This window comes from Castor canadensis, chromosome 11, assembly GCF_047511655.1.
Source record: "Castor canadensis chromosome 11, mCasCan1.hap1v2, whole genome shotgun sequence".
Classification (NCBI taxonomy): domain Eukaryota; kingdom Metazoa; phylum Chordata; class Mammalia; order Rodentia; family Castoridae; genus Castor; species Castor canadensis.
The window spans coordinates 52,259,279-52,286,574 of NC_133396.1; the positions used below are offsets into that span (position 1 = coordinate 52,259,279).

At 36.8% G+C, this 27,296-nt stretch overlaps 1 protein-coding gene across 22 annotated transcripts in view; it reads right to left on the reverse strand.

Annotated features, from left to right (window-relative positions):
* The window catches only part of Ncor1 (nuclear receptor corepressor 1), a 156,657-nt gene that overhangs the window by 62,011 nt on the left and 67,350 nt on the right, over window positions 1-27,296 (reverse strand). For 13 of the 22 annotated variants that reach the window (XM_074046747.1, XM_074046739.1, XM_074046742.1 and 10 more), the window contains 7 exons: window positions 27,038-27,092; window positions 26,281-26,382; window positions 14,041-14,168; window positions 9,352-9,569; window positions 7,577-7,639; window positions 5,107-5,246; window positions 1,502-1,628 (listed from right to left, as the gene is read on the reverse strand). In XM_074046747.1, coding sequence (XP_073902848.1) covers window positions 1,502-1,628; window positions 5,107-5,246; window positions 7,577-7,639; window positions 9,352-9,569; window positions 14,041-14,168; window positions 26,281-26,382; window positions 27,038-27,092 — 833 coding nt within the window. The remainder of the gene's footprint in view (window positions 1-1,501; window positions 1,629-5,106; window positions 5,247-7,576; window positions 7,640-9,351; window positions 9,570-14,040; window positions 14,169-26,280; window positions 26,383-27,037; window positions 27,093-27,296) is intronic. The other 9 variants (XM_074046740.1, XM_074046736.1, XM_074046748.1 and 6 more) reach the window with 1 other exon arrangement.

A 27,296-nucleotide genomic window follows, 5' to 3' on the forward strand; every position in this document is an offset into this window, starting at 1 on the left:
TAACACAATAGAACAGTAACAACAATACACTAGAACAAAAGTGATGTGACTATGGTCTCTCTCTCAGAATATTAAAAGTTCCATTTAATATTTTTGGATAACTGTGACTGCAGATAACTAAAACCATGGGTAAGGGGGAATGCTGTACAGGTTTTATTTACATTTACAACCTCAGGGAATACTAGCTACCATAAATAAGCCTGATAAAATAAACAATTTCTGATGACCTTTGGAAGCACCATAAACTGCAATCCATTGTTTACAGTACACACTTTCAAGGATGACCTTGCTTCAGTATTCTCTGTATATTTATGTCAATTACCTCATTTTCCAAAAGAACCTCATAGAAAAAAGTTTATTTATTATTTAAAACAAAATCCATTTCAAGAAAAGACAATAATAACCTGTAGAAAAAAAATAATAAAACCTAGGCACGGTAGTGCACACCTATAATCCTAGCACTTGGGAGGCTGAGACAAGAGGATCACAAGTTAAGGTCAGTCTCGTCTACACAATGAATTCCAGGCCAGCCTAAACTATAATATAGGGAGATCCAATCAATCAATCAATCAATAAAGTAGGTAAGTAAGTAAAATCTAACACTGCCAAAACGAAAGGGTATAAAGCTTCCTAAGCTTATATAAAATTCTACAAAGGATAAACAGCTCTAACTAGGCATGATGGCACTGGAGATGCAGAAGCAGAAGGACGACAAGTTTGAGGTCAGCCTGGATTACATAGCAAGATTTTGTCTTTAAAGAAAAAAAAAACCTGCTCTAATTATATCACATGGTTTAAACTCTGGTAATTCAAACTTAAAATAAAACAAAAAGCAAATGAGATGAGTATTTACAAAACTGAAGGTGTTTAATATATAATAAAGAGCTACTGAAATCATTATGAGAATCCTTGTATCAGAAAGTCATTTCACAAAAGAAATCCACAAAAACGTTAAAGTAACGTAAACTGAAATAAATTATTACTGCTTTTTTTTTTTAAGTGGCTAACACTCAAAATGTTTAGTTTTTCAGGAAGTTGTCACTTATTTGCTTGAATAACTAAGGGGATTTTATTTTTTCCATAACTTGGGTTGATACTTTCCTACTAGAGCTTCTAGGGTCTTTAATTTGTGTTACATTTAAAGAGAAATATGATATATGTAAAGTGTAAAAATATGAACTAAGTCAATCTCAAGGCACTAAATATAATGATGATGACTGAGTAGGTAAATTCAGCAATACTGATGATGGTACATAAGGGTTGGAAGTAGAACTGTCACGGTTAAGTTCTTCTAGTTGTGTAGTGCCTGGAACATGTTAAGTACCACATAAATAAATACTTGCTAATCAAATGAATAAATACATTATGTTCAAGTTTAAAGTCTATGCCATGAAAATACTGATACATTATTTTCTCCATGAAGCAATTCCTATATAATCAAGTGAGTAAACAAAAAATTTCACATTTGGGATAGCAGAAGTCTCGAGTGAATTTAAGATACCTTCACTATCTTCTGGATTTTCTTCTTCATTGGAGGCTTCAATATCTTCATCTTCCTGAGCAGAAACAGTGGAAGCCACACTTTCACACTGAGATACATCTCTCTCTTCACGAGGTTTTCGTGAAGTCTAAAAGAGTACACAATATTAAATTATTTATGATTTAAAATAAAAGGAAAAAAATCAAATTCCATTTCTTAAAAACATATCACGCTGACAGACACACATACCAGACAAGAAGGCTGTGTGTTTGACAATAGTTCTGGTTAATGTGCTGGCAGAAATCTCTGGCAACCACTAACTGGCTTTTGTTTAGATAGATCACTTTAATAAAACCCATCAAAAGTTGTATCTAGAGCTGGATGTGGTCATGCATACCTGTAATCCCAGCTACTTGGGAGGTAGAAAATGGGAGGATCTTGAGTTTAGGCCAACCCATGCAAAAGTTAGCAAGATACTATCTCAAGAAACAATCTAGCCATGATGGTACACAACTGTAATCCCAGCAATGCAGGATGTATAGGTAGGAGGATCGAAGTCCCAGGCTGGCTGAGGAAAATTATGTACATTGTTATCTGAAAAATAACTAAAGCATAAAGGGCTGCAAGGTGAAGCTCAAGTGGTTGAGAACCTGATCAGCAAGCCCCAGGCCCTGAGTTCAAACTTCAGTAACACACACACGTAAAAGTTATATTCCAACAGCAAATCTACATGCTCCTCCCCTACTGCAGATAATGTATCTTTCTTATGAAAATTTCAACAGCTAGAGATTGTAAGAGCACTGGTATGTTTTCCTTTAGATGCATACACGTATGTATGTCTCTGTATGTGCATGTAAATACATCCTGACAGCCCTATATAGAAATATATCCTACGTTTTTAAGCCTAAGGTAGCTATGAAGTAAACATATCCCGATGTCATAAATTCTACAAAATTATTTTTATAAGAGTTCCATAGAAAGATTTCTACCAATATAATTAAAATTCTACTTTAAGGCATTTAGGAAATTTTCAACTTTAGGTATTAGTAATGCTGTAATAAACTTCCTTCACTAGCACTGACTGCATAACTCTTCATGCAGTTCTAAAGGCAACAACTCCTTATCAGTGTTACTACTAAATTTCTTTTACTATTAATGGAGGGGAGGGGAAGAGAGGGAGGGAAGAGAGGGGAGGGAAGAGAGGCAAAAATACTGAGGGGCTAGAGGTAGTGGGGTGGTAGAATGCTTACCTAGTATGCATGAGGCTCTAGATTAGAACTTCAGTACCCTCCGACTAGCTCCTCAAAAGAGTTACACAAATTTTTCCTAATTTGGATACCTTTCATTATATAATACTAAATCATTTTATTTGCTATTATTATCATTGATCTCATCAGAAAAGCCTGTAATGAGAAGGCGTTAAGCTCAAGGCACTGTGCTAGTCAATGCCCTGTATAGCTATCCTTATCTCAACCAGCAAAACCCCTTGTTCCTTCCTATTATTGCTTATACTCTCTCTACAACAAAATTAGAGATAAGGGCAAAATAGTTTCTGCTGGGTATTGAGGGGGGGAGCGGGAGGGGGTGGAGTGGGTGGTAAGGGAGGGGGTGGGGGCAGGGGGGAGAAATAAACCAAGCCTTGTATGCACATATGAATAATAAAAGAAAAATGAAAAAAAAAAAAAAAAAGGCACTGTGCTATTAAACAGAATGATCCCAAAGGCCCATGTGTTAAAAGCTTGGTCTTCAGCTCATGGCTCTGGAACCTATAAAAGGAGGAGCCTAGTTCATTGGGACTGTGACCTCAAAGATGATACTGGGACCCTGGGCCATTTTTCTCCTTCAGGCTACCAGTGAGCAGGTAAATAGGCTTTGTCCTCTACCACTCCTGCCATGATATATAGGGCAGGCCCAAAAGCAATGGAACCAACCCAATCCACTGACTGAAACAGAAAAACTGTGAGCCACAATAAATCTTTCCTCTTTATAATTTTATTATCCCAGATATTTGTTATAATATTAGAAAACTAAGACCACATAGTGATGGATACATATTTTTCAAAATTTTTATTTCTGCAAAGAATTTAAAAGTGACAAGAAATATCAGAAACTTTGAGAGGCACTGAGTCGAACCTCACCAAAAAGAAATGGAGCTTTCTTTGAACAACAGGTTTGCTTACTGTCAAAAAAACAAAAAACAAAAAACTGTGAGCCAGGCACAGTGGCTCATGCCTATAATCCCTGCAACTCAGGAGGCAGAGATTGAGAGGATGGTAGTTTGAAGCCAACCTGAGAAAGCAGTGAAAACCCCCATCTCAAGGAAAAGGCTGAGCGTGGTAAGATGCTGTCATCCTAGCTACTGAGGAAGCTTAAGTAGGAGATGTAAGACCTACCTGAAAAATAACAAAAGCAGAAAAGGATCGGACATGGCTAAAGTGGTAGAGCACCCGCCTAGCAAGCAGGAGGCCCTGAATTCAAACCCCAGTTCTGAAAAAAAAGCCAGTCAAATATTAAACTCTGAAAAACCCTAACTTGACATTCTTTCAATTAAAAATGATATTGCATGAAAAAAGGGAGTCTATTTCAGCTTAAAAATCAAACAGTTGCAAAAGTACTTTTCCTGGAGAGAATGAACAGAAGAGTTTCTTCAACTGCATTACACCCGGTACTAAAAAGACATGTACTCAAGGGTAAACATTTAATATTTTTTATTGCCTTATCAAGGGCATTCTTAAATGAAACTCACATTTTATTTATTAATTGATCATGGTGGCCTTATGCACACCTTAAGCCGTGACACTGGCACAAAAAAATTTTTTTAATCCTATAAATGCTAACAGATGAGTCCCAATACATGTGGTGCCCTGCTATGACTGGCGCAGGGCACCAGCACTTTTACACAACACCACTTTGACAGCATCAATGCAAATGTTAATACAGTGGATAAAAGTAAGTAACAGCTTAGTATTTTTATGAAGACAGTTTTCACAGAACTCTCAAAAAGCTCTATGAACTTTAAGAACCACTACACTGGAACTTCCTTGTTAAATTATTTTCAAAAGTCTGTTTTTTTATTCAACAGAATCCTTGCTTCTGAAAAAATGTGTTTCTTGTTGTTTTACTTTTTTCCTGAGACAGAGCTTTGGTATGTAGCCCAGGTGGGCCTCAACCTCACAAACTTCCTGCCTCAGTTTCCCAAGTGGAAAAAATGTGCTTAATATATTAATATCAAATCAACATGATCAATAGAATTCCACCTAAAGTTTTCAATTAAAATTCCAAGTGCTTATGTTTTTTAAATCTGGATTACAGTAATTAAAAAGTACTAAATTACTATTACTACAAACAGAAGCTTCATTCCTTGGGCAGTAAAAGGGGAACTAGTCCACCTGTACAAGAAACTCTTTTTTTTTTTTTATAGGTAAGTACATAAATAAAAACAATCTCTGGGCAGGCTGAGGCAGAAGGATCTCAAGTTCAAGGCAAGCCTGGGGTAGCTGGAGGCATGGCTCGTGATAAAGTGCATTGTCTAACAAGCATGAAGCCCTGAATTCAAACCTTAGTACCACCACAAAAAAAACCCCAAAAACCTAAGTTTAACAACTCACCACTTCTGATATACTCACTTTCTGCTTATGTTGTTGCAAGAGGTTGTCAAGATTGTGTCGCCTCTTATAGTTAAAATAGAAGTTTTTACACTGTGCTTCACTTTTAGTTCCCACCATTTTGGCAATTGCTGCCCAGTTACGACCATGTTCTACCAGGCCTGTATTTTAAAAGCAAATCAAGTATTAATTGAAGAGTCACCTGATTAAGGAAGCATGAGAAATAATATTTCACCTTGATCATTGCAGTCACAATCATTAACACTAAATGTGTTAATGATTCACACATTCGATTTCTCAATTTCTCATTAATATGCTGCAATATTTATTAAAATACTTACTAACACAAAGCACACTTATATCTCTGTATTCTTCTCCCAAAATATATAACATACTCATTAGTGGAAGGGTAAGGCTTATCCTTGCTATGCATCTCAGAACAACATTAGATCCGTATTATAAGCCCAAATGCTTGCGAATCCTTGGAGAAAGATATTAGCAAAAGAACTGTCAAATACAATGATTAAACCTCATTTTTATGAAACTTGACTCAGCATCTGATGTCAGACAATTTCCAAACAATTCCATCAAAAAAATTAACAAGTTTAAAAAAATAAAATCCTATTTTAGAATACTGAGATCAGGAGGATTGAAGTTGTAAGCCAGCCCAGGCAAAAAGTTTGAGAGACCCCATCTCAATCAACAGCAAGGTATGGTAGAACACACCTGTCATCTCAGCTATGCAGGAGGCTGAGATTGAAAAGATCATGTTCCAGGCCAGCCCATGCAAAGAAGTTCACGAGACCGAATCTCAAAGGAAAGAGCCAGGCATAATGGCATGTGCCTGTCATTTCAGGCTACTGCAGGAAGCGTAAAATAGGAGGGGCATAGTCCAGGCTTGCCTGGGCAAAAGTGAGAACCTATCTTAAAAATAATCTGAGCAAAAGGGCCGGAGACATGGCTCAAGTGACAGAGTGCCTGCCTAGCAAGTACGAAGCGCTGAGTTTAAATCCCAGTACTGCAAAAAAAATTAAATTACATTAAATTTTAAAATCCTGTTTTAATATAAGGCATCACAAAATCTTATACTTCGCTGATCAAACAATACAAATATGCAAACACACATATATACATGCAAAGAATGAGTATGTAAGTGTATATAAATATATGTAGAGAACTGTACAAAGACGTATCTTAGATACAGTCTTTAATTCTTCATACAAATTTAACAATGTATAGGCAAGCATTAATTTTTCACGGTTATGTAAGTAGCTTCCTTAATAATGAAAATTACAAGGTCACTATCAAGTTTTGCCAGGTATATGAATAGAAAAGAGTTATAAACAATTACACATAGGAACATCTGCCTAAAAAAAGATCATTTTATGATATAGGTAGTATCCACTTATTCAATCATGACATTTTGACAGTGGGATCAGAATGTATGTGAACCTTCTTAAAAATTATAGAAATTTAGCATTTGCCAGAAAATGCTTTAAAAACAACACTTTATTAAACTGCTTTATTTCTGGCAAAGTTGTCTTATTATGATTCTGAGATGTATGATTCATTACATGTTAAATAGAAAATAAATCTGAAACCTACAGCCAAAAGATCGAGCTAAAGATAACCATTTCTCTTCAGAACTTCAAGGTAAATATTTAACCAAGAATGAATCTTTCTTAAAATTAACCACCAATTGTTTATCGTATTTGAAATTTTAGTTCAATTTCAAACTATACTAATAAGCAAAGGTGGGCAAACACAAAGTCCATAAAGCTCTGGAGCGCAGTGAAAACCACATTGCCGTGAAAGCAGCAGACACAGAAATCATACCTTTGGCCACAAGACATGGTCACAGCTCTGAAACACAGTAAGACTTAACCAAATGCAAACTGAGAAAGAAGCCACCACTCTATTCCATGTAACATGAAAAGAAATGCAGACTTCATATTCAAAATTTGTTCTAAAATTATGTCAATAACATATAAATCACAACTATTATGGGAAAGTGAAAATGGCTACTTGTTCTCTAATGATAATCCAAAAAAAAAAAAAAAAAAACCACCACCACCAACAAAACACTGTGAAGAGACTCTCAACTCTTTAATCCCTCAAATATGGACTTCTTTGGCACTCTGTGGGTACTTACACCATTAAAAAGAACTCTTAAATTTGCTTCAAAATTCTTCTTACCTGGAATAAGGGGATGGCTCAGGTGAGCACCTGCATAGTAAGTGCAAGGTCCTGAGTTTAAACCCCAGTACCCTCTCCCCCAAAAATTCTACTGACCTTTGTGGAAGACCATTTTTTTTTTATAACCAAAAAAATTTGTTCTGGGGCTGGAAGAGTGGTTCAAGTGGTAGAGTGCCTGCCTAGAATGCATAAGGCCCTGAATTCAAACCCCAGTCCTGCTAAAAAAAAGTCTATTCCTCACTCATAACTAACTGCTCTTTAAAAACCCTGAGAAGTCTGAACTACTATAGTTTACCTTTTTTAGCAACTTCCATTTCTTCTTCTGTCCATCGAGAGGTCTCCACAGGCTCTGCAGAAACTGAAATAAAAAGAGAAAATCTAGCCAGGCAGAGAAAAGGTTAAATCCTTCATTCAGACAAACTATGTTTAGCTGATGTAAAAGTCTACTGAAAGTATTTGGTAAAAAACACTGTGGAAATTGGATGGTATCGGCCTCTCCCCCACCAACAAGGCAGAAAAGTTCATGTCATGATCTTTTCAAAATGTTTCTGAGTATTTCCAAATGTTCCATCTTTGTATATTTGAACACCATTAGTATAATTTTGAGAAAGTCCCATCTCACCTACTGTCTTTCTGCTTTATAGACCACAACCCTTCCTTTCCTTCGATGTCAAAGGAAGAGACAAGCTCTTCCTTCCTGGCCAGGCACAGTCTCCTCTCCTCTGAACCCTCATCTCATCTTAACTCCTTTTGTTCATCCTTCAATGACTGACAACAATCAATAGGCACAGATGGATAATGCACTGAACACTTACTCTTTTGCATTAGAAAAAAATCTGAAAATATCAGGCCTGAAATGAACTCATGTCATATCTCTTTCTCTATTGAAGTACCACATCCACCCAGTCACTTGAATTAACAAACTCCTCTGACTGATTTTGGAATTCTCTTTGTCAACTTTCAAGTCTTGAATTCATCCCCTCCCCATACACAATGTCCTTCTGGATGGTCCCTCTGCCTCCAGCCCCTAGCCTGTCCAACATGACCTCCACAATTGCTACCAGAGTTATCTTTCTAAAACATAAATCTAACCACAGCACTTCTTCATTTAAACATTGCAGGCTCCCTCCTTTGTAACCAAAGCAAGATATACTTCAACAAGGCCCGTCATGATCTGCTGCCAGACTATCTTTCATCCTTCTGTCTACTTGGTTCACCTACATCATTCCTGTCATTGCTGGAATGTGTACACTCTTCCTACTTCATATTATGGTAAAATTTGTACCACTGAGCCACCAGTGGTGGCACTTTATCATATGATTTTATAGACTAATAGTATAATATTTTGTAAGAGAGAAACATAGTTATATCCTTAGGCCTACTACTTATTTCTATGAAAAATAATTTAACAGAAAGAAAATGTTATGGGCATAAATACTATTTTACATTTACTTTGGTTTAAAAGGTAGAAGAAGAGAGCGTAATCATTCAACAGTAGGGAAATAGTTAAATATTTCCTCAGAAACAAAATGTCAACACTGTACAGGCATTTAAAAAATAAAAATGAAAGTTACTTAGAAATTAGAAAATGTTTATGACATATACTAAGCAAAGACATCAGAAAACAAAATGGTATGCACACTAGGCCTATACCTAAGCAAAAAAAGGAAAACAAGTGTTTTAGGGTAACAACATTATACCTGAGGTTGTTTTTCAAAAGACTTTGACTTTAAAGCTTAAAAACTAGACTTTTCGCCTGGGTGGTGGCTCACATCTGTAATCCCAGCTGCAGGGGAGGCACCGGTAGAAGAATCTCAGTCCAATGCCAGCCCCAGCCAAAAAGCCAGGCCCTATGGAGGATGAGGAGGAAATAAAGCAGAAAGGGTGAGGGTGTGCCTCAAGTGGTACAGCATCTGCTCAGTGAGCATGAGGCCCTGATTTCCAATCCCCATTACCAGGCATCAAGATTATATCTAGGTTATCAGTATTAGCCATGCCTGCCATACCATAGCACTGAAATAGAATCTCAAACAAAATTATACCCTGCTCATCCCAATCCCTTCCACTCACTGGGTTCTGGTGGTGGTGGCAGAGGTGGTGGTGGCTCTTCAGTGGCTGCTGCAGCCGCAGCACTAGCAGCTGCAGCTTCGTTTGTCATGGACCTGGTTATTCGACCCTTTCTGCGGCCTTGGCTGTTGGCAGTCTTTCGCCCCCGGGGCGTGGCCTGCTCTCTCTCTTCAGTTTCTTCTGTTATACCTTCATTCTTATCCTTTTCCTTGGTATTGTCTCTAGAAACAAATGCAAATAAGAACTTGTGTGATTTAAAAGTATACATTTACCAAAGATTTCAGTTTTATATATTCTTTATATAGAAAATAAATAAATCTACTTAAGATCTTAGTTACCTTAAAAAATTATGAAAAATTATCTCAAGTAATTTTGAAGAGCTCTGACTGGGTCAAATTAAGATACTTCACAAGGCCTTTATCATGTTTCAATGGTTTAAACACATTTCAAATATTCATGAGGAAATAATGAATGAAAACAGAAGACGCCATAGGCAGTGGACTACACCAAAAGGCAAGCGGGCCTGGGTTTTTGCCTTGGCACTAAGTTGTTTTATCTGTGAAATGAAAAAGTTGAAACAGAAAATATTCATGATAGATGCCTATTCTGTAATATCAATCCACAATACTATTTTATTAGACCAGTCTTAATATTCTGAACCACCTCCAACACTGATGATGTGCAAATAAGGTAGCATGGATTCATGATCAGGAGAACGGCCTCTGGAGCCAGAGTGCTTGAGATTGTTACCAAAGCTCTGTGATTTAATATCGATGTGATGACCTTGGCTAAACTGCCTCACTTCCATGAGCCTCAGTTCCCTCATCTGTAAAATGAGGACAGTGATAGATTATTTCATAGACCAGTTGTGAGGATTAAGGGAGTTAATTAATATAAAGTGCCTAGAATCATGCCTGGAACACAGTAAACATCATATATGTTTGCTATTATTAAGGCTAAACTTCTCTCAGGCTATAAAGTGGTTATTATGGTCTCAGGCACTTAGGAAAAACTTAATAAATGTTAGCTCCTATTAACAGCAACATTATCGTAAGAAATACTAGAAGACCATTCTCTGTACTACTTTATCTCTCAAGGTTGTTACATTTAGGAATATGATACTTCTTGCTTAATGGAAGATGTTGATTATTTTCTTATTTTATCTACATTAAAATAAATACCTGTTGTGATTTATCAAGTTATACATTTTCCCAAAAGTAAATGCTTTAAGAATGATTCTTTTCCCTTTAGTCCTAAATTAAAGCTGTCGCTTTCCCGTCACTTCTTTACTCTCTTATCAACCAGTTTCTATTCTATAGCTTCCTGTTAATGATGTTTTGAAGTCATTAATAACTTACAAACTGAAAATTCCAATGACCTTTTCTCAGCTCTTTCCTCATTAATCTTTCTGCTACAACTGACACTGTGGACAATGCTTCTTTTTATATCCTTTTCAGCTTATCTTTGAAATATCCTATTATTCTGGCTCTCCTTCTGGGGAGTGCCTTTCTCCTTCTGTCTTTTCATAGAGGTATTTCCTCTGGCTTTCCCAAGTGTCTTGACTCTCTGTGAGGTTACCCATTCACATCAATTCTACTTGAATGGCTCTGATTCTATCTTTGGACTCATACTTTATCTCTGAAGATCCAGACTTATCTTCTCAACTGCCTGCTGGAACAGCCACCTGAATTTCCTATCAATAAAAACTCAATGCATCTAAAAACATGCTCACTCTTGTCACTCTGCTTCTTCCTCTGCCTCATTCTCCAATCATTTAACAGCCCCACATGTACACCATCACTCAGGTTTACAAATCTAACATCATCTGTAGCTTTCTTCTTTTCTTTTACTTTCTACATGCATCTAATGCCAAGATTTTGTTAGTGTTTCTCCCAGTAATTAATTCCACCAGGTCTATTTCTGCTACCGTTGTTCTTATTTAATACCACAGTTATCCCAATCAGGTCCCTGATTCTTACATCTCTAATCTATTCATTTTACATTGGTAATGGGTCAATACTGGCAGGACAGCAGTACTCCACTAGACACATTCTCCTCCCTACCTATCTATTCCCAAACAGACCTACACAGCCTCCTGAATGAAGTCTAACATTCTACCTTTCATTAAGGTTCTATATACTGTAATCCCAATCTGTCTTCCACTTCTCTTCTTCAGGTATACTATGTTGCAGTCTAAGGAAATAACTACCTGCCAATTCTAGACTTTACCAACTGGCCCAGCCAGATTTCAAAGGCAAGGGACCCAAAAGGTCACATAAACCAGGAATTCTTGCCTATACAGGCTCATTCAGTCTACAGGGTCACAAGTCATAGCCTCTGAAATGAACAGAGTGCTCTTTCATTTTGGTTTTTGATGGAGGAATCGAACCCAGGGCTTCAGGAATGCTCAGCAAGTGGCCCTAACTGCTGACTTGCACCTCTGACCCTACCTGCCAATTCTAATGCAGCATACCAATCCATGCTGTTCCCTTCACTCTAGCATATTAACCACAAGCTGTTATATAAAATCCTCCCAACCATCTACACAGCAGTAACCTTGACCACTTACTTCTCAATCTTCCAACACACATCACTGGTTCTACTCATTTCTATTTTCTTTATTCCCTTTCTTCCTCCCTTCCTTCCTCTACTGGCATTTGAACTCAAGACTTCTGTCACTTGAATGATGTCCTCAGCCCTTTGTACTATAATTATTTTTCAGATAGTGTCTTGCACTTTCTGTGATCCTCTTATGTACAACTCCATAGGGAGATAGGGTCTAACTGTTTTCCTGGGCTACCTTTGAACCACGATCCTCCTATCTTTGCCTCCAAAGTAGTTGGGATTGCAGTTGTGAGCCAGCAAGCCAATTGCTTTTTTCTTTTTTAAGAACATTGTTGGGCCTTGCCTACTTTTCTATTACTAGGCCATAAACTACCTAAAACAATACACATCTTATGTATTTTTGCAATCTCCAAGATCAAACTCCCACAGATAATAAATGAATTGTTGTTAAATAATTTAAGAGGCTTAAAAAAAAAAGTAAAATGGCAGTTTCAAGAAAAAAGGAGGGGGGGGATAAAAAAAAAATAGGTGGCAGTTCCATAAGAGTAGAACCACTGCCTATGTGGTATAATAAATGTTTGACCTAAACTAGTAAATTTTTAAAATTCCTTTACAGATATCTTCCTAAGACACAAAATTAGAAAAGCATGAATATCTGACTCTTAAAGCCATGTCAAGTGACTTACGTAGCTTTAGTTGCCATAAAACTAGGTAAACTTTAAGTAAATTTCTAAGAAGACTATAGACATAACACAATAAATACTAAAAAGGCAGAAACTACTGATCATGCAATGATCTAGGTAAATCCCAAAGGCATTTCCGTTAAGTAAAAGAAGCCACACAGAATAAATACTCACTACAGCTGGGATCTTCAACATCCCCCAAAGGTCCATGTGTTAAATAAAGTTTTAGTCCCTATGGTGGCACTTCTGGCAGGTAGTGAAGCCTTTGGGAATTGGAGCCTAGTGGGAGGTTTTCAAGTCACGGGGGCTGCTCTTGAGAGGGATCATTGGTACACTGGTGTCTCTCCCTCTCTACTTCATGGCCATGATACAAAGGGCCTGGCTTCATCATGTGATTCCACCTTTCTATAGGCCCAAAGCAACAGAGCTAACCAACCATGGACAGAAGCTGCCAAAATTGTGAGCCAAAAGAAACCTTTTCTCTATATAAGGTGAGTATCTCTGGTATTTTTTATAATGAAAGAAGATGACTAAGACAGTACTGTATGACTCCATTTATACATACTTCTAGCGCAGGCAAAAGTGTCTAATATAGGCTGAGAATGGGAGCAAAGAAACTGATTTCAAGAAAATCTATAGGGCCATTTTGGGGTGATGCAAACATTGGGCATCACAACTGTGGTAACAGTCACACACAGGTGCATACACTTGTTCAAATACAGTAATGTATACAACTAAAATTGCTGGATTTTATTCTATGTAAATTGTAAAGCTAATCCCTGGGCTGGGGGAGGTGAGTAATAAAACAACTCACCCTCACCCCAGAAAAACACGCAACAGTAGCTATCACTGAGTTTTAAAATGATAGGTTAAATTTTCCTAATATTTTGATTTCTTTCCTAATGAACAAGAACTTTATTTGTGGTGGCACTGGAATTTGAACTCAGAGCCTAGCAACACTACCTCTGGAGCCACTTCCTCAGCCCCCAAAGTACCTTTAAAACGAGGAACAGCAAAAACAAATCAGGAATTCTGTTTTATATGATAAAGTCAATAAACATGGAGTATATTATATAAAATGAAAATTATTAATTTCTCAGATTTTTATACTATCTAATGTTACCCTAGCTGGATACTCAAAGAGTCTGAGGAAACTTTCAAATCAAAGATTAAATAATATCCAATACACCTTGGTGATAAGTACATACTACTGTAGCCTATCCCTTCTGAAAGTAGTAATTTATGTCTGGCAAATAAGTCCATTAAACCAAAAGCTTAATTGACTAGAATATTCCATTGCTTAATCAGATCAAGTAACTACAGATAAATGGTCAAGACACACATTCCACTGATTATTTTCTCTAATATTTCATGCCTTCAGTAGATTGTTTCATTATTTAAAAAAAAAAAAAACCTGTAACACTTATTTAATTATTTAACTCACTTAGAGTCCTCTTTCTCATCTTTTTCTTCTTCATCTTTCTTTTCGTCTTCTTTTTTTTCTGTTTTTTCTGCTTTATCTTCTTCTTTTTCTTCTACTTTTTCTTCTTGTGAGGGACGGGCGATTTGCTGCTAGAATGAACCGTCATGAAATATAAAGATATCAAAAATAGCTTCCCAAATTCTGATGATAAATTATAGTATCTATCCAAATTTTTAAATGATCATTTACAATGTAATTGGTGGTCATGCATTAAAAACCAGCCTGTTGCTTTTCTAACGTATTCACTATGTACTGTTTAAAAAGGTTTTAAGCATGCACACACAAATGTTCATATTGTTTAGATCTATCAGAGAAATGTAAATGTTAAAATTCCATTTAGTGATCTGAAGTTGGTGCCCTCTTTCTGCAACCACTATCAGTCAAGCATTCGAATTTTACCTTGAAATTTGATGACCCATCTATAATTTCTTAACTATCCCATTAACGTTACATACTTAATATGTTCCCAATTTTTCATCATCATTGATGGTGTTATAAGGAACATTTTTATGCTTTTATACTTTTGGAAGAACATCCATTTAATAACGGAATACTTAGTTAGGCACTAACTGACACCTATAATTAAGACAAGTCCAGGCAAATAGATCATGAGATCCCCATCTCCAAAATAAGCAGACCCAAAATGGACTGTAGGTGTGGCTCAAGTGGTATAGCACCTGTTTTGCAAGTAGGAAGCCTTGAGTTCAAATCCTAGTACCACCAAAAAAAAAAAAAAAAGAATATTTGACAGCTATGGTCATTATTAAAACTGAATTTGGGAAAATAATGAAGATATAGTAAAGGGAAAGGAAGTAAAACACTCAAATATTTCTAAGCTAAAATTATAAACATATGAGTGTATGGACAAAGCCTGGAAAACAATAATGAAAAAAGTGACTGTGAAGTCAGATTACGGATCTTAAAAAAAAAAAAAAAAAGCAAGATTTTTATTTATTTAAAAATGCTTTTACTTACAAATTTAAAATCTTTGTCCCACTTAGACAGTTCACAAATGTGGACAACATAGCAAGTTTTTTATTTAAGAAGATCATTGTTGGATATGGTTAAAGATGACACCCATCGGCATTACTCACACTTCTAAGAGGCAGTCAAACCCCCAAGCTGCTAGAGCTGGTAAGATTATTGCAATATCCAAAATTTACAGCTTGAAAAGATTCTGATCATCCAGTAAGGGAAAACCAACCATAGATGACACTCCTGGATAGATTCCCATTTCTGTCCAGATGGCCTTTTATATTCATATAGCTATTTCCTCACCTTTTCATCACAAAGTTTAATAGAAACCTTCTTTGAATGTAGCATGTTACTGGAATGTGGCCCAAGAATTCTAAATGCACCAAATCACACATGATGGAAACTTCAGTGAGAATAGCTAATGGGCATTCATGAACACGAATGCCACAAAAAGTCAGAACATGTAAAGAACTCAAAGTAGCCGTCCTCAACTATGGACACAGGGCAGCCATATCCTAAGATGAGTTCATTCGGCTAAGGTTGCAAGATACTCACTACAGCAGTTCATCTCACTCTGACCTAGAGTCAGAGATAGAGAACAGGTTACAGACAAATCAGCAAGACCATGAACTGACACAAAAAAGCATGAGGAGCCCTCCTAACACACAAGAGATCTTAACCATTGCAGCAAACCTCAGCCCAAGGTACCATGGAAAGCAGGATATTTATGGGTCTTTTTATCTTTGATTTCACGTTGATAAAATTGTGACTCTTAAAGAAAAATGTGATATTAGGATTGCACTAAGTTATTCTTATTTAATTCAGAAGTCAAGACTCTACAACCTAATGAGGGCAGACCTCCAATGGATCTTTACAGCAAAGTCTGCTGGTCCAAGCACACCTCCCTCCTGGAGGTGTGCTGCACTGGAGTTACCTGAACAAGCCTTTGCCTGGAACACTCCTTCTGCCCTCCCTTGCCTGGGAAAAGCCTACATATCCTCTGGGATTCAATTCAAGATGTTCTGTATCTCTTTGTGAAGCCTTGACTGCCACAGAGGAACTCCAGCCCCATCTCTTTTTCTCTGCACTGCATATCCACACAGCTTGTAGCACTATTACTAGGTACTCTAGTATCTGATTACCAGTATCAGTCAGGTTCACCTTGTTATTTCATCAAGGACAGGACCCAATCTTACTCATCTCCTAGAAGAAGATCTAGCCACAGTAGGTGCCTACATATGGAATACAGCAAAAATAAAATTCCTTTAATCTGGTTATTTGAAAAAATTTTACCATCCCATCCCAATCTTACAATCTGATTTAGTCTGCCAATCTTGCCTCATAATAATATATCTGTTCTCTTACCTATTTTCTTCACCATACAACATGGAAGGAACTCATTTAAGAAAATTTCCTTTACTTCATAAAGTCCTTTACCTGGCTTATTCCTTAAAATAACAAAAGCCTTAATGACTTCTCACAAAGAAAACTCACAATACGTCTTCTAATCTGTGAAGGAAGAAAAATCCATGTTTCTTGGTCTCTACTGTCACTTGCAGAATACTGTTGAATTATGGTATTTAAAACATATTTCCCTTCTCACATTGCAGAATCTACCTATGATGACTTTTTCTCTTTTAAGATTACAGACTGATTTCATGAATATTCCCTAAAAGGTACAGATGATTTTATCACCTGACTCATTATGCCTTGTAATTATTCTTCAGACTTCAAATATATGTCGGTGCCTTTTCTACAACCTACCCCACATGTCAAATACTTAACTTTTCAGATTCTAAAATCAAGTTTTCTTTCCATTTGCAACCCATCATATCCCACTCATCCAACTGCTCATTGTTGCTGATCCTGTTTAGTCCTCATCCACCTTCAATCTATTATTCTATGGAATTTTTAGTCCATGAACAACTGCAGCATTCCCCTACTTGCTAAACCATTAAACTACTATGATTCACTCACTTTAACTGCCCTTCCCAATTCCTCACCCTGGTTAATTGCCAAGGTTCACTTTCTTCTGGGTATATAATATATTAAAAAAAAAATCTGAGCTATTAGGGAAGATATACAAATGTATGTTTTACAACTACGAGTAGGTCTGTCCTTCAGTTGGGAATGTTTCACTTAGCAGACCTGTTTCAAGTGCTAATAACATAACCCCTATACAAATGTATCATCAATTTGTCACTCCGAGCCAGTAAAATCGAATACCAATGATAAAGCCTGTTTTATGTCTAGCAAGTAAGTTAGCAGAAACCTGGACCTTAGCTCTAAACAATTTACATAAAGAATTATCATAATAGCTGATACTGACATTAAAGAGAATTAGGATTTACTTGCAGGGTTTTCTTTTTTTTTAAGGTGGCTGGAATTACTTTCGTTTCAGGCAAATCTATACAGAAGTGACAATCCACATGGTCTAAGATAGAGATTACAGGTTACAACACTCAACTGTTTCCATAGGCTGGCTACAGCAGAAGAGATTCATGCTTTTAAATGGAAGCCTTTCTAAAAGTCCCCTAAACAAACACAGGCATCCCAATAGTCCCCTTGTTTAGGTTTCTCTTCTGTTTAAATTCAAAACTTTAATATAGTAATAAAACAATTCAGGGCTGGTGGAACCCCCTAGCAAGCATGAGACCCTGAATTCAAACCCCAGTACTGCCAAAAAAAAAAAAAAATTGTAAATAAAACAAGTTTCATTCTGTTAGGTTCTCGTAATGTGACACATTTCTGTCAAAATACAAGATATTCACTACAAATCCAAGAGCATATTATAAAGCAAAATGAAATTGAAATGATAAAGTGAAAGGTATGTAAATTACAACATGATCAGTGATACTCACTTTCAGCTTGATTCTCTCAGCAAGATCAAGTAACAGCTAATACTAAGTAAGACTCATTACTACTATCTAATTGGATTCTTAACACTCAGGCATAAATTCTATTATGTTTGTAAAAATGCTGAAGTCTAGAAAATAGAGAAACACATGAATTCACACTCACTAGACACTAAGTTGCCAAGAAAAAAAACATGAGTAAATTTGAGAACAAACAACAACAGTGGGCTGAAAGTATAAAACAGGCAGAAAGAATGCAATATTGCTTTACTATTATGCAGTATTTTCTTTTAAAATGTACTTCATCACTTCATCACCTAGCAGGTGATGCCTAGCAGGTGTGAGGCCCTGAGTTCAAATACCAGTTACACACACATAAAAAAAAAATGTACTCCAGGCAATAAACAGAAATGCCTATCCTATCAAAATATATTACTAACTAATGTCTTTAAAACAGATGAATTTTAGACTAACTTCCTCAAGACTGAAAGCGGAAAAGCACAGTATGGTTCTGTCAATACAGGTAACTGCAGCTGCCATTTATCAGACAGTCCCTATGTGCTTTACACCACACTCTCAAGGCCCATAAGATAAACACTACTGCTCCCACTCTCACAGATGTGGAAACCGAGCCTCTAACAGCAGAGCATCTGGGGGTCAAAAGCAATTTAAGTCTCTGAATACCTTCAGGGAACACAAGCATGCTGACTAAAGGGAAACTGCGTGCGCACGAGAAAGAACACAAACTTCTGTGAAAAGAAACCAAGCACTTGGAAATAAAGAATTTGGTTTCTGACAATGACTTGCTAAACACCACTGGTAAGTAGTAGGCACCTTAAAAATTCAATCTGTACAAGGTACAGACTATCAGATGATAGTGTATATTGGAAAATGTAGTATTTTCTAAAGGAACAAATTCTTACTTCTAACAAAAAGAATATACTTCAAATCACCACTTGGAATTTTGTTTGTAATTCTGGATCTTAACTAATGATACTTAAAAAGTGGTGGGTTTTTGTTTGTTTGTTTGTTTTTTGGAGGGAGGATGGTACTGGAGATTGAACTCAGGACATCATGCTTGCTAGGCAGGTGCTCTACCACCTGAGCCACTCTGCAACCCCTTAAAAGTGGCTTTTGAAGCTGGGCATCATGGTACACACCTGTAATCCTAGCACTGGGGATGCTGACACAGGAGGATCAAGAGTTTTAAGGCCAGGCAGGACTACATAGGGAGTTAGATGCCAACTTGGCCTACAGTGAGACCCTGTCTTAAAAAAACTAAGAAAAAAGAGAGTGCTTTTATGCTTCCATCTCCAATTAAGTATCTACTGCTTTTATTAAAATACAAAGACAGGCTAAGTGTGGTGACTCACACTTAGTCCTAGCTACTCATATGGAGGATCAAGATTCCAGGCCAGCCCAGGCAAAAAGTTCTAATAGCCATCTCAACCAATGCACTGGACATGATGGCATGCAACTGTGATCCCAGTTATGTGAAAGAGCATAGGTGGAAGAATCACAGTCTGAGGCTGGCCCCTGGCAAAAACATGAGATCATACCTGAAAAATAACTAATGCAAAAAAGGCTGGGGGCATGACTGGAGAGGTATAGTGCCTGCTTAGCAAGCAAGTGCAAGTCCCAGCACCAGCATAAAATAATAAAATAAAATGTATAGAGAACCATACTCACTATAAGATGTTAACAAGCTGAACTATAAAAATAGCTTGGGGAAGAATCAAATAGAGTTTTGAGAGAAGAGTTAGTATTCCTGCCAGTAATCATGCCTGAGCATAATTTTAACAAAAATCTGAATAGCTATCTTATTTATAACCAACAGTAGGTTAAAAAAAAAAAATCAGACTTCACAAACTTGGAATCTCTCAATCAATAGCATACTCACATTCATCTGCTGAATAAAAATTAATTCTATGAGTAGGATGTTAAATTGAAATGATCAAGCATAACTTCTGGTAAATGTTTCTCTGGGATTACCTGAGACAATTTCTCTTGATTTGAGATTGACTGGATAATAGAACAGTAAAGTGATTTTCAAATTAGTTGGCTCTCTATATCCTTCAGTGTAAAATCAAGACGATTGACAGATTTTACAATTTTTAATCTTGCAACTAGATTCTCCTTTAAAAAAATGAAGTCTTTTCAGAATTTTTTTCTTTATAGCAAATTCCACATCTACAATCCAAATCTTTATCCTACACTCCAGACTTATCCTTAATTACGTACTCTATCTGGACATGTAGTAGGTCTTTGAAAGTCAGCCAGGTCCAAAACTTGCTCCTACTTCTATGATACTGATTACGATAAACAGCAACTCCAAAAGCCCAAATTTGATGCTACCCATGATTTCTGTCCTCTCATCCCCACAATCAATCTATCAGCAAAATCTGCTGCTTTTACCTTTAGGGACTGGTTATGTAGCCCAGTAGTAGAGTATGCATAAGGTCATTGGTTCAATTCCCAGCTCTGTTTGAAACACACCCCTCCCCCCCTAGAAACTGACCCATTCTCTACTCACAATACAAAGTTTATGGCTTCTCCTCCTCTTCAAACACAACTATCATTGGTTACAATCTCCAAAGGATATAAGCCATTCTATAGAGACCCTTGATTTGTCCACGACCTGGAATCTCAGGTGTCCCCATCAACAGAAGGCAAGGGCAAGAAACTCTTGATGCAGGCCTATGCCCCATACCAGCACAAAGCAGTCAAAGACTCATTTCAACTTCCCATTCCCTAAAATGTTTCAGGGTCTCTGGGGCTAGAGGCATGGCTAGAGCAGTAGGGTGCCTGACCTAGCAAGTACAAAGCCCTGAGTTCAAACCCAAGTACTGCAAACAAAACAAAACAAAAACCCTGAGAGGGGAATGATAAGTGAGGGATGGATACATGCAAAGGAGAACCTAAAATGGAAAATACTTGGTTCAATACCTACATGCTGACAGTTCTGTTCTTTTCTCTCCTTCAATGACCTGCATGTTTATATACTACAAAGTAAACTTTTCCAGACTTAAGTCTTTTGGCTCTACATCCTTGCAAAACTCCTGAGAAGAATAAAAGAAACCCTGATATAACCAGTAGGGAGATGGCATGGTAGGAACTGATAAGGAGAAGGCCTGATATGGCCAGATTCTCATCATGATTAACTTTGCCCAGGAATATATGCATCATATACTTCCCCCTGCACCTGGTTCCAAGTGAAAAATAAGTTCTAGTCTAAATCCAGTTAAGGTGTACCTTTTGCCCATTACCAAATCACTGTATTTTCACTGTATTTTTAAATTTTTTCTTCCCCATTGGTTTTTCTTAGGTGGTCATGGGTAGCATGTGCAGGATGATTCTTTAGACCTGTCATAATTCACAACTTTCAGATCAATAAACTCATACTAGAGGACTTTCACACTTCGAGCCCTTAAAACTTCAACAGTAGTCTTTGTTCTTGACCTTCCTTTCTGAGAAGACCCACTTTCAACTTTGCAAGTGTCTTTCTATTCTAATAAATTATACTTTTCGCAGTCTGGGAGAAAAAAAATCTAGAAACTGGCCATTTCTCCATACCTTCCCACTAAAGCCTCATCTAAGCCACAGGGATTATGTTATTATAATAACTTCATAACTGTGGTTTCCCTGCTTCTTCCCTTGCCTTCTTACAATCTATTCTCAACAGAACATCCAGAGTGATCAAGTCACAGCATAAATCTGAAATGACTCTTCTGCTCAAAGGCCCAAAGGCTTCTCCTCTCGCTTGATATCTCTTCAATGGATTTGGTTTTACATAGTATACCCCTTAAACACACACCTAATTTCTGAAATAAACTGTTCCACCCATTTTGACACAAATAAATGAAATGAAGTACACAAGTCAACTAAGTAACAGGGAAAGAGTCTTTTGATTTGAGATGGTAGTGTAAGTCTATCATTAACTCTCTCCTCTTCCAAATCCCCAGTGAAACAGCCAGAGAAATGTAAAATTGGAGGAAAATCTTTTAAGGTAATAATTGAAAAGCTAATAAAGACAGGACTAAACTACTGCAAGGGCTGACTGAATCAAACTTGGCACTACTAAGGGCAAGCATCCTAAAGCTTGTGTCCAGGGGAGGAAGTAGATAGCACATCTCAGTGGTGCAAATGCACGTGGGGGCAATGCTGAGGATGCTATCACAATAAAACATTGTCGAGAATATGACAGGAAAACACTGAGGGGTTAGAATTTAACAGGGACAAGTATGCCAAGAAGAGAAGTGACATAGCATGCCAAAGGCTTTTAGAATAAGAGACGCTCTCTCACACAGACCTACCTGCTGGAGCTTTCTCCTCTACGTTACAGACAACAGAATACTAATCTGGCAAAGGCAGTCCCTTAAACAGAACTGAAAAATCTAAATACTAACATAATTTCTAAAGTTAAAAAAAGTTATAAATACTATTTTATAATTAAGAATAAAGCTACTAAATTTGAAAATCGTGAATTTGCAGACAATATGATCCTATACCTTAAAGACCCAAAAAACTCTACACAAAAGCTCCTAGACACCATCAACAGCTATAGCAAGGTAGCAGGATATAAAATCAACATAGAAAAATCATTAGCATTTCTATACACTAATAATGAACAAACTGAGAAAGAATACATGAAAACAATTCCAAATACCTAAGTGTAAACTTAACAAAAGATGTGAATGACCTCTACAAGGAAAACTATAAACTTCTGAAGAAAGAGACTAAGGAAGAATATAGAAAGTGGAGAGATCTCCCATGCTCATGGATAGGTAGAATCAACATAGTAAAAATGTCTATACTCCCAAAAGCAATCCACATATGTAATGCAATTCCCATCAAAATCCCAGTGACATTCATTAAAGAGATTGAAAAATCAACCATTAAATTTATTTGGAAACACAAGAGGCCACGAATAGCCAAGGCAATACTCAGTCAAAAGAACAACGCTGGAGGTATCACAATATCTGACTTCAAACTATATTACAAAGCAATAGCAATAAAAACAGCATGATACCGGCACAAAAACAGACATGAAGACCAGTGGAACAGAATAGAGGACCTGGATATGAAGCCACACAACTATATCCAACTTATCTTTGACAAAGGCACTAAAAATATACGATGGAGAAATAGCAGCCTCTTCAACAAAAACTGCTGGGAAAACTGGTTAGTAGTCTCCAAAAAACTGAAACTAGGTCCATGTTTATCACCCTATACAAATATTAACTCAAAATGGATCAAGGATCTTAATATCAGACCACAAACTCTAAAGCTGGTACAGGAAAGAGTAGGAAATACTTTAGAACTAATAGGTATAGGCAAGGACTTTCTCAATGGAACCCCAGCAGGTCAGCAACTAAGAGATAGCATAGATAAATGGGACCTCATAAAACTAAAAAGCTTCTGCTCAACAAAAGAAATGGTCTCTAAACTGAAGAGACCACCCACAGAGTGGGAGAAAATATTTGCCAGCTACACATCAGACAGAGGACTGATAACCAGAACATACAGGGAACTTAAAAAACTAAATTCTCCCAAAACTAATGAACCAATAAAGAAATGGGCAAGTGAACTAAACAGAACTTTCTCAAAAGAAGAAATTCAAATGGCCAAAAAACACATGAAAAAATGCTCACCATCTCTAGCAATAAAGGAAATGCAGATTAAAACCATACTAAGATTTCACCTCACCCCTGTTAGAATAGCCATCATTAGCAACACCACTAACAACAGGTGTTGGTGAGGATGAGGGTAAAAAGGAACCCTTTTACACTGCTGGTGGGAATGCAAACTAGTACAACCACACTGGAAAAAAATTTGGAGGCTTCTTAAAAATCTAAACATAGATCTACCATATGATCCAGCAATACCACTCTTAGGGATATACCCAAAAGACTGCGACACAGGTTACTCCAAAGGCACCTGCACACCCATGTTTATTGCAACACTATTCACAACAGCCAAGTTATGGAAACAGCCAAGATGCCCCACCACTGACGAATGGATTAAGAAAATGTGGTATTTATATACAATGGAATTTTATGCACCATGAAGAATAATGAAATCTTATCATTCGTAAGTAAATGGATAGAACTGAAGAACATCATTTTGAGTGAGGTTAGCCTGGCCCAAAAGACCAAAAATTGTATGTTCTCCCTCATATGCGGACATTAGATCAAGAGCAAACATAACAAGGAGATTGGACTTTGATCACATGATAAAGCAAGAGCACACTTGGGAGGTATAAGGATAGGTAAGACACCCAAAAAACTAGATAGCATTTGTTGCCCTCGATGCAGAGAAACTAATGCAGATACTTTAAAGCTACAGAGGCCAATAGGAGAAGGGAATCAGGAACTAGAGAAAAGGTTAGTTCGAGAAGAATTAACTTAGAAGGTAACACACATGTACAGGAAAGCAATGCGAGTCAACTCCCTGTATAGCTATCCTTATCGCAACTAGCAAAAACCTTTGGTCCTTCCTATTATTGCTTATACTCTCTCTTCAACAAAATTAGAGATAAGGGCAAAATAGTTTCTGCCTGGTAGCAAGGGGGTGGGGGGGAGGGAGGGAGCGGGGGGAAGGGGTAAGAAATGACCCAAACATTGTATGCACATATGAATAAAAGAAAAAAATTTAAAAAAAAAAGAAAGAAAGAAAAGAAGAAAGCTACTGTTAAAAATGTGAAGTTAAACATTCGATAGTCCTCAGGATCACAAGCTAAGAGTATAGATGACCTTAGTTCTACTTTTTCTAGGGGAAGCAGGAAGAAAAGCCCTGGCAAAGCTCCCATCTCTGGTGGACCGGTATCTCCTATCTCACTTCAATACTCAATTTGCTCCTCTTCAGTTAATACATCTTTATGGAGCTCTACCATCATTCTTGCTATGCATCTCTATGGTAGTATTCCTCTCAGAGTACAATCATGCCTTTTCTCTTTCCTTCCGATCCTTACTAGCCCTACCAAGCAATCTTGCTACTCCCATTATGAATTTACAAACAAGAGTACGCCTGTACTATTGCCATTTCCCCACCTTTTAAGAGTCTTCTTTAACTCAGTGTAATGGTATTTTTGGCCAACTCACCAACCAACTGAAATGCATGTTTAGGGGTCTCAGCTAACTCAACCTGCTAGCAGCATTTCACACAGTTGACTCATTAAGTACTTCTTATATGCATTTATTTATTTATCTGTTTATTTATTTATTTTGGTGGTGCTTCGGATGGAACCCCCAGGGCCTTGTGCATGTTACCAAGGATTCTACCACTGAGCCATATCCCCAGGTACTGAATTTTTTTTTTTTTTTTTGAGATAAGGTCTCATTAGGTTTGCCCTAATGAGGTTAGTTTAGGCTGGTTTTGAATTTGTGACCCCCCCACACCCCCTGGCGACAGCCTCCACAGTGCTGGGATTACAGGCTTGCATCACTACATTCGGCCTCCTTAAACTTATTTTGACCAAGAATTACTGTCTCCAAAGAATATGTGGTTGTCTTTTGTAGGAAAGGATAACTCAGAAAATATAAAAAGGTTGTGGTTCTGAATGAGAGAATTGAGTCCCCCCTAAAAAAATCCCAAAACAAAAAATAAAACCCTGTATTGGCTGACTAGGAATCCCAGGGAAGAAAGGGATTAAGAAACTGCCACATTGATAGGGTGGCTGTACGAGAAAACCAAAATAGATTAAGAAGGCTGTAATAGTGAGCAATCATCAGAGCTCATGCATGCAAGTACACACTGAGGTGTCTATCTAGGCAAGAAGAGCAACAGACATCAGCAGAGCAGCTCCACTGGTAATGCACACAAGTGATGGCTGATCACTGGATACTTAGGGGGGGAAACTGTAATGAAACCACTAACCTCAAACTGTGAAAACATATACTTGTGAAAACTGCTGTTCAGGGAAAAGTGCTTTTACAGGATTAAACTATCTAAACCCCACAAATCTAATCTAAAAAAAGATTAGGTCCCTGGTAGTTCAGTATTCAGCTATTCTACTGTTAGCTTATATTACCTTCCCTTACCCTACCTGCTCCTCCTCTCAGACAAAAGAACTGGTTAAAGATGGCACATTTGGTAAGACACTAAAGGTCTCACATTTAAAGACATGAATATTGTTGACACTGAGATGCATAATTCAAACAAAGTATAAAACTTTTCAAGTAATTTATAACACTAGAAACTTAAAATATACTCAAAATAGAAGACTTCAAAATAATCAAGTCATAACATACTACTTAAACAGAAACATCAATCTCTAAAGTATACATTAAATGCAAGACTCCTGTCTTAACATTTTTTTGTCTTCGTATTTTCATTGACCCTGAAAAATCTTCCACACAGTAATGAAACACACCTGATTTCTGCCTCTGCGTTTTCCATAATTCCTTCTTACTAGGGCTTTATAATTCTCATTTTTCTTGGTTAAATAGTAATATAAAACACAATCAGGAACACTCTGAAAGGAAAAAGTTTATTTTTGAAAATCCAATGAAATAAAAAAAAAAATCTTTAATACTTTCAGGGAAATTTTCTGGTATTCCCAAAATATAAGTTAAAGAGAAACACATACCGCCAGTTACTTTAAGGCACATATAGGCTCTAGAAACACATATATAACTATTTTAACAGAAAGTTATAGTTCTCTTAATTCAAATTATGTTAAAGCTATGAAAAATTATCAAAAATGTTCATACATTTTCTTACTAACTGGAAAGTAAATTATCTTTCTGCTGTTCATGTAAATATCCAAAATGTCTCTTGAGATACACTTTTGTTCATAAACATTAAAGTTAGTTAACTATGGGAAAAAATTAGAGGAAATTAAGATTGACATTTTAATAAGAAATTTAATGACTTTAAAAAGGCCCTGTAATTGATGTGTTTTTAGGGAAATATAAGATCATGCCATTAACCATGAAAATCAGTTCTGGGCTTAGAATTTCTAATGTAGTATAATTTAAATTATTACTTTATACATATTTTATATAATTGTAGTAATTACATGAGAATCTTTTCTGTATCAAGCCCTTTGCTTAAAAGCTTATAAACCCACAAAAATTCCACAGTAACATCACAAACCTAAAACAGTCTTAATGTAAACCATTCCTTACCTTCCTTTCCAAGTAGGATGCAATTAGTCCAAAGTTTTTTGGATGCTGGATGAACCTGAGTTTAAAAAAAAAAAAAAAAAAAAACAGCATGACACACGAACATTTTAACAACTTAAAAAAAGAAATATTATGTACAGACTAATACCCAGTAGTTCTCCTCACTGCCAATCTGACAACTGCAAAACAATTAGAAAACTTTAAAGGGTAGACTCCTGGGAACCAGGAACTGATCAGACTAGTCTATAGCAAAGCTTTAAAA